General features: G+C 46.1%; 1 protein-coding gene across 1 annotated transcript; it reads left to right on the forward strand.

The window, feature by feature from the left end:
* The first annotated feature begins 550 nt into the window (after positions 1–550).
* TLNRD1 (talin rod domain containing 1) lies at positions 551–4012 on the forward strand. The gene has a single exon (XM_069098689.1). The coding sequence runs from the start codon at positions 2184–2186 to the stop codon at positions 3291–3293; it is 1110 nt and encodes a 369-aa protein (XP_068954790.1). The 5' UTR covers positions 551–2183; the 3' UTR covers positions 3294–4012.
* Positions 4013–8145: the final 4133 nt, after the last annotated feature.

The raw sequence follows: 8145 nt of genomic DNA on the forward strand, positions 1-8145 counted from the left end.
GTGCTGTAACTGAGCATCAATCAGTACCTCGAATCTGATTAGATCATTTCAAACCCAGGGAACGCCTGGGATGTTGCAGACTTGGGCCACAGTCGAACGGAGAGCAGAATACCTGATTCGGTCTTCTTGTCCCTCCCCCAGCTCCACCCCTACAAAGTGTCGCATTTTAGACACCGTCTCCTTTTCCCTTTGCCTGAAAGAAGCGCGGGACCCTCTCATTTTTACTCTTGCAAACAGCTTGCTTAAAGCAGAACGCTGAAGCAGTGCTCCGGCACTGGACAGACTGCAGCCCTCATTGCGGAAAGCTGTCTTAGAGAACCTGACTGTCCCCATCCCTTTTTTTCTCTCCCTTCTTCTGGATGGGAGAAGCTCACAGTGGGGGAAGGGGGGAGGTGGAGGAAAGGGGGAAAAAAGGTAGAAACGACTGCCTCAAGGCTTATCCCCCTTAGAGCTTGGGACGAGGATCCGGGTGAGCCGAAGATGAATGGGACAGGGCTGACCGCAGCAAGGCGCTGCCGCTCCCACGACTACTTAGAGCCGCCCGCCCCGTTTCTAGGGGAGGAGCAGCTAATCGCGCAAGCGTCCGGGAGATGCAGAGAGGGGCGGGAGGAAAGGGTAGAGGAGGAAGCAGGATTTAAACGAAGGGCGGTGACGCCACACAAAAGATTTCTATAGGCTCAAGTGAGGTTACGGCAAAGGCAACGAGGCGAGCGGTGTAGGGAGGGGGGAAGGGAAGAGGAAAAACCTCCCTTCAACCCATGCAGCGTTTGGGTGGCGGTGGCAGTGGCAGCGGGGACTCCCCCACCACTTTGCTCCCTGGGAGGTGAAGACGCGCTGGGAAAGGAAACATTTTTGTTTGTTTGTTTCCACCTCTGCGTCCCCCCTCCCCTTCCCCAACCTTCCTCTCCTCTTCAATTTCTTTCTTTTCTCCCCTCGCTCGGAAGTTGGTGCTTTACCAAAATGGCAGGAGCTAGGGCCCGAGCTGGTTCCCGCAGCAGCCCGGAGACCCCTCCCTTGTGTGCGGGGACCTTCTAAGTTCTAAGAGGCCACCGCTGCCGGAGGGAGCCCGCATCCGGGTGGGATGCGCTTGAGCCGGGGCCTCGGGAGAAAGCAGCCACAGCCGCAGCAGCAGCCGTTGGAGAGGATGGATTCGGAGCGGGAGCAAGCTTGGGGAGGTTTGATGCATGGTCCGGGAAGGGGCGCCGCTTCCCAGCCCAGCCGCAGAAAGTGAATCCAAGCCCGGTGGAAAAGGGCTTGGTGGGTGGGGGACGGTGGAGAGAAGAGGAAGAAGAAAGACTACTCCCCGCCGCCGGCCCGAGCCCCGAGGGCGCCGGGTGAGGCGCGCCCGGGCGTGGTGTGCTAGCTAGCGGCCCGCGGGCGCCCGGCCCCAGCCAGCTCTAAATCTGTGCACAGCTCCCTCCGGACTCGACTCTCGCAGCCTGGCTGACCGAGGCGAGCCACACCCTCCGCTGGGTGGCTGCTGCTGCTGCTTCCTGATAGCAGGAGACTGGAGAAAGAGAGAGAGAGAGATGCGGGACGGCTGCTCCCGCCGTTGCCTGTGCGTGCCCCCGCTTCTGCCGCTCCAAAGTGACTTCTCTTTTGGTTGCGTTTCTAGAGACACACGTGCGCCTAGGTGTCCGAGCTTGGCCCTCTAAGGGCTGAGAACAGAAGCGGGTTTGTGCATCCGCAGTCCCCGGAGCTCCTCCCTAAGAAAAAGGATTTTGATTTCAAAGAAAGGAAGGAAGGACAACTCCCAGCCTCCCCCACCCCAGTCGGCTTGGCAGAGCCATGCCCAGGAAGGAGGCGGCGGTGGCCCCACGGCGGAGACAGGACCAGTGCGGACTTCCCCGGAACGCGACTGGTGGGGAGTTCTAATTTTGTTTTTTCTTGTATTTTTTTCCCCCGGCGGTTCATGGTGCTTGCAGCCCCTAGGCAAAGAGGCAGAACGCTTTAGTGCTTCCCTGCACCTTAAGCCGGTCGTCCGTTTTCTCTCCTTTGCTTGCTTCCCGCCCTGTCCCTATCCCGGCCGCCGCAGCCCCGGTGCCATCTGCTCGCGGCGGTGGATGGCATGATGGTGCGGAGAAGGCAACGCGGCCCTGCCCAGCTCAGTCGGGACGGTTCCGGGGGCGGCAGCGGCGGCGGTAGCGGGCTCCCCAGCGGCATGCCAGTGCTCCCCCGGCGCTATGGCTAGCGGGAGTTCGGGGAAGTCCACTAGCGAGGCGGCTTCTCCTCCTGCTCCTGCTAGCGGTGCTTGTCACTCGAGCGCCGTCGGGGGCGGCTCGCAACCACGGAAGAGGCTCGTCTCGGTCTGTGACCACTGCAAGGTGAAGATGCAGCTGGTGGCAGATCTGCTGCTGCTGTCTAGTGAGGCGCGACCGGTGCTGTCGGAGGGCTCCACCGCCTCCTCCGGCCCTGGAGGTGAGTCCTTTGAAAAGTGCCGGGACACCATCATCGCCCGCACTAAAGGGCTCTCCATCCTGACTCACGACGTACAAAGTCAACTCAACATGGGCCGTTTCAGCGAGGCCGGGGACAGTCTGGCGGAGTTGGGTGAGCTGGTGGTCTCGCTGACCGAGTGTTCGGCTCATGCTGCCTACTTAGCCGCGGTGGCCACCCCAGGGGCACAGCCGGCGCAACCGGGCTTGGTGGACCGGTACCGAGTGACGCGCTGCCGGCACGAAGTGGAACAGGGGTGTGGGGTGTTGCGAGCAACCCCTTTGGCGGACATGACACCCCAATTGCTTCTGGAGGTGTCCCAGAGCCTGTCGCGCAATCTCAAGTTTCTAACGGACGCCTGCGCCCTGGCCAGCGAAAAGTCCCGGGACCGCTTCGCCCGAGAGCAATTCAAACTGGGCGTCAAGTGCATGAGCACCAGCGCGTCTGCGCTGCTGGCCTGCGTGCGGGAGGTGAAGGCGGCGCCCAGTGAGCTGGCCCGCAGCCGCTGCGCGCTCTTTAGCGGGCCCCTCGTACAGGCGGTCAGCGCCCTGGTAGGCTTCGCCACCGAGCCCCAGTTCCTGGGTCGAGCCGCCTCCGTCAGTTCCGAAGGCAAGGCGGTGCAAACCGCCATCCTCGGTGGGGCCATGAGCGTCGTGTCGGCCTGCGTGCTCCTGACCCAATGCCTCAGGGATATAGCCCAGCACCCCGACGGGGGCGCCAAGATGACTGACCACAGGGAAAGGCTGAGGAATTCAGCCTGTGCCGTCTCTGACGGCTGCAACCTGCTATCTCAGGCACTAAGGGAGAGGTCTTCGCCCAGGACTTTACCGCCAGTGAATTCCAATTCTGTGAATTAACCCTATCCCGACCGCCCCCCATCCTCCTTCACCCCCTTCTCCAATTTATTCCCTTCTTGCCCCTGGTTGTGACTAGAGGAAAATATTTCCCTCCCCACCCCATTTATACCAAAGAAATCGATTAGATGAGGTTCACCCTTCCACACCCCCTTTTTCTCCTTTCCCTCTACCCCACTTGAAATTCACAAGAGAAATACTTTGAAAAGTATCACCAACAAAGTGAGGGAGAGTCTAACCTTGGAAAGTTTTATACAGTTCCTGGGAGTGGGGAATGGGAGAGCTTTAACCGTGCTGGGTGCGGTTTCTTTTCTTTTCTGCCACCCCCCACCCCTGTTCCCATCTCTACAACCATTCTTTTGGAAATTCCCATCCACATCTTACTGTTAAATTGTGCAGGAAGGAGATTATAGATTTTTTTTTGTCCTTTTTTGTTGTTTTAAAGGTTACCTCAGTTTCACACATTAGACATGGATGTAGCTACCTTTTTGTATGTGTTTTTTTTTTTTAATTGAATGTTGGGTTAGAAGTACACTTGGTGTGGAAAGAGTGAAGGTTATGAGTTTTTTGCCATGTGTTTTGCGAATTGGGGGAAAGCTACTGTGAGTGTGTTTTCAAAAATTTACACTATAACGAAAGTGATTTTTTTCCCCCAATGTCAGTTTTTATCTTGCATGTACTGGAGTATTTATTTCATCTATTAAAATGTTATGTTTCTCAGATGTCTTTTGGCCATTCTTGTGACCTATTTAATAATTTTGTTTTTGTTAAGTAGAGGTGTTTAGGCCTTTAAAAGTTACCCTGCAGTAGAACAGCAATTTGAATTTGGTTTATCCTCTGCCTCCATCCTACCCCAGCCATTTTTACTTTTCCCTTTGAGTTTATGTGAAAATAATGTCACATGATTTGTTTAGAATGCTAAATTGTATACAGAAGGCCTATATAGAACAGATCTTCATCTTGTCAAAACAATGAAGATTGATCAATGTTTCTGGATTCTAGCATTTAGTTCTATGGCTCCTGAATAGTTTTTGCCTTATGTGTTTTCTGGAAGTCTTAATTTCTCTGGGAAAGTAATTTTATCCTTCCCAACCCCTCATTTTCTAGCACCTCATTTGAAATAATGGGAGGATTGATAATCGACACTTATCTACTTTAGGTCAAGGGTGGTCTTAGATGATTAAAGCCTGTTGCCAGTCTTCTGTTTCCTTTCAAATTAAGGCAAGTTGTGTATATCTTGTGTGGCACCTGTGTTTCCTTTCATTCAAAATGGGTGTATTTTGCCCACAGACACCCTTAGATTGAACCAGACTTCAAAAGGACAAAACTTGGAAACATTCTTGGTGCTTATGTACAAGCATAATTGCTTGGTCATTAGGAACAATCTAGATATTTCAGACTATTTAGTTATGGATAGGAGGAGTTCCAGAATGTCCTGAATTTGCTGCTTACTACGGCATAAGGTCATTCAAGTGTTTGGTTGTGACCTAAAAAAATGTTCAGAATAGACTTATCTGACATAATGGAATGCCTTCGGGGGGTAATAATAATAGCTAACATTTATATAGCACTTACTATGTGTTAGACACTGTACTAAGCACTTTGCAATTATCATTTCACAAACAATTATTCTCAACAAACATGGGAGGTAGGTGCTATTATCACCCTCTTTTTACAGATGAGGAAATTGAGGCAGATAGGTTAAGTGACTTGCCTAGAGTCACAAAGTTGGTGTAAATGTCTGAGACCAGAGTTGAATTCAAGTCTTCCTGACTCCAGTATTCTGTCCACTGGGCCACATAACTAGGTAGTGGTATATGTTCTAGATTGGAGTCAGACCCCCAAGATTAAAAAATCTCCACTCTACCATTCACAACCTGTGTGACCTTGGCTAAGTCACTTTAGCTTTAGGCCTCAGAATGAGGAGCTTGGACTAAATGACTTAAAAGGTCCTTAGCAGGTATAGTGTCTAGTTAAAATCTAGGATCCCTTTAACAAAATCAGTAAGGCCCTTTAACAAAATCAGTAAGACACAGTATGTATTTTTCCTCCTTATTAATTTAGAGATTACTGTGTTTTATGGAACTTAAGAGGTTATGTAGTTTCATATTTTAAACACTTTCCCATTGGATACATAAAAATTTCAGTTTAGCTTGATCTGTTAGTACTTGTAGTCTGTCAAATTTTTGTTGAAACTACATGAATACAATATTTTAGGTTTGTTCAAATATTTTTGTTTTTCCTTTAATGTTCTGTAGTATTAAAAACTCCAACTGTTTATAGAAGTAAAAATGAACTTTCAGAAGATCCCACTGTGTTAAGCCATTGAGGACAGAAAAGTCATATGTGTATATGATAGCGCTTACTAAGCTCATTAGAAAGAATGAAAAATACATATATACATATATATAATGTTTTATGTATGGAAGACATGTAACATATATTATGTCTTCCATCCATAAAAGGTTATGTACATATATGTGTATTAAAAGCATATGTTGCATTTATGTATATATGTTTGTATGTATGTAGGCATTCCTTCTTTCCATAAAAGATCGTGTGTGTGTTTGTGTGTGTGTGTATTACATACTCTTTAATGAGGTCTTAGTAAGTACTGTCAATCTAAGAAAATCAGGCCCTTTATACATAAAACTTCATTAAAACTGTATGGTTACATAATAATAGCTCTGATTTTGTGCCCTGAATTTAAAAGACATTAATAGTGATTGAATATACTGGTTTGTGATGGTGAGAGAGTGTATGGGGAATTGTTTGCGACATTTTTCACATTAGTACTGACTGGTTTTCTATTTTCTGTTTGGTTAAAGAAATGATTTACCTTTTTAAAACATACAAATATACTTGGATAAGTGATTTTATTTTCTTTATAAAATCCATATGATATAAAAATAGTCCCCAAAGTTGGTGTTTTACCTACATCTAAGGATTTACATACTCTTTCTACTTAGGAGTAACTCTTCAAAAAATAAACAAGTTTAGTACCCGTGTTTCCCCGATAATAAGACACTGTCTTATTAAATTTTTTTGGACAGAAAAACACCAGAGGGCTTATTTTCAGGGGAGGGCTTATTTTAATGAACATTGACAGCAATTTTAATAAACAGGTAAATGTGAACAAAAAAAATGTACCTTTATTCAATAAGCAAATCACTGGGGAAGAACAGGATGATGCGATCACTGCTGCAGCTCTGATTGGATGCAGCTCGGTTTCGGGGGAGGGCTTATTTTAGAGGAATCTTACACAGTAAGGGGAGGGCTTATTTTCAGGATAGGTCTTATTATCTGGGAAATATGGTAATTAGATGGTTAATTTAGGTTCTTTGGGCAAAGACTGGGGCTTTCAAGTCCAAAACTCATATTGCTATAGCCCTTGCGTTAACCAATATGGAATGACTCGATTGATCAAATAAGACATTTGCCAGCTCTTTGCATCTTGTTCTCTATGCAAACAGGCCATGCTGAGGAGTCTTGAGTCAATTACCACTGTAATTTACATCTCCAACAATTTACCTTTATCGTGGATTGATAATTAACTAGATAATTGCACAACTTCCATTTCACTTTGTATTATTTTAAATTTTTTACTTGAAGCTTTCAAACACTTAAAAAAAACCCTTTTATTTTATCCAAATTACATTGCTTATCATTAGAGATATTTCGGGTAGAGGATTTGTCTCACAAGTATTTATAAAGTCTCTAATAAAAGTAAATTTTAAATAGCACTTATATAGTGTTTTAAGATTTACAACACTCAGACATTTCACTTAATCTTGCCATTTTTACCCACTTATGAAAAAAGTGAAGCTAAATATATTTTTGTATATATTTAAACCCTAAATTTGTATCCGAACAAAACAAAAAACATGTCATGGATCCTTTTCAGCTGAAAAAAATGGCCAATTGTGATACTATTGGAGAGATTCTGAAAAGCTCATCTTTAGATTCTTCCACTGAATTAAATGTTACTATTGAAGAATTGGAGTAGATTCATTTATTGAAATTTTATCTTTGGGTTAGAAGTACCATTCTGTTTGACTGAGATTTTAGTGCAACAGGTATTTTAGAATGAAGTTTGCTCGTGTCTTCACTAGTCAGAAGCAATTATGTATGATGGAATAAATCCTGGAATTCCCAAGTCGGGGGTCATGGTTTAAATTACAGATTTAATTATTAGCTATATGGGATAGGGATAGGAACTAGAACTAATTATTAGCATAGGGAACCCCCAGGTGAGGAAATTCTTTCTGCCAATGCTGGTCAGCACTTTCTCTGCACCTTAGAGTCTTGGAAAGTTTTTACAGCTAAGTGACTTGCCCAGGGTCACAAATCCCTTAATATGTCAGATACACCAGAACACAGCTCTTCCCTAGCTTCAAGGCCAACTCTCCATCCAATAGGCTATGCTGTCTCACACCCATCATCTGTAAGATCCTAAGTAAATCACTTTTTCCTCTGAGCCTGAGTTGTAAAGTAGAGGTAATACTTTTACTACCTACATCTTAGAATAGGAAAGTGTTTTGTAAACCTTGAAGATCCTTATGTAAATTGAGTTGTTATTTTTCTAAGTGCCCTTTTCTTTGCTAGGAGAAAGCTCGCAGTGTGTAGTCTTTTGTTGTTAGACTGTTTTCAGATTCACTCCCGTAGTTAAAGAATACATACTTTGTTTTTCAAGCTGTTCCTGAGTTTTTGTTTTAAAGTTTTATTGCTCTCCTTTATTTTCTTGATACACACCCCAGCACCCTCCACCCCACTCCCACTTTGTGCTCTAGTAATAAAAACAGTTAAGCAAACCTACTGGCCACTACACTATTCCACACCCAGAGGGGCCCCCCCC

This window comes from Petaurus breviceps, unplaced genomic scaffold, assembly GCF_028583685.1.
Source record: "Petaurus breviceps papuanus isolate PSGF00001 unplaced genomic scaffold, PetGlider_PUasm1.0 37, whole genome shotgun sequence".
Lineage (NCBI taxonomy): Eukaryota > Metazoa > Chordata > Mammalia > Diprotodontia > Petauridae > Petaurus > Petaurus breviceps.

Coding starts and splice junctions, on each gene's coding strand:
- TLNRD1 (XM_069098689.1), top strand. CDS start 2,184: ATGGCTAGCGGGAGTTCGGGGAAGTCCACTAGCGAGGCGGCTTCTCCT.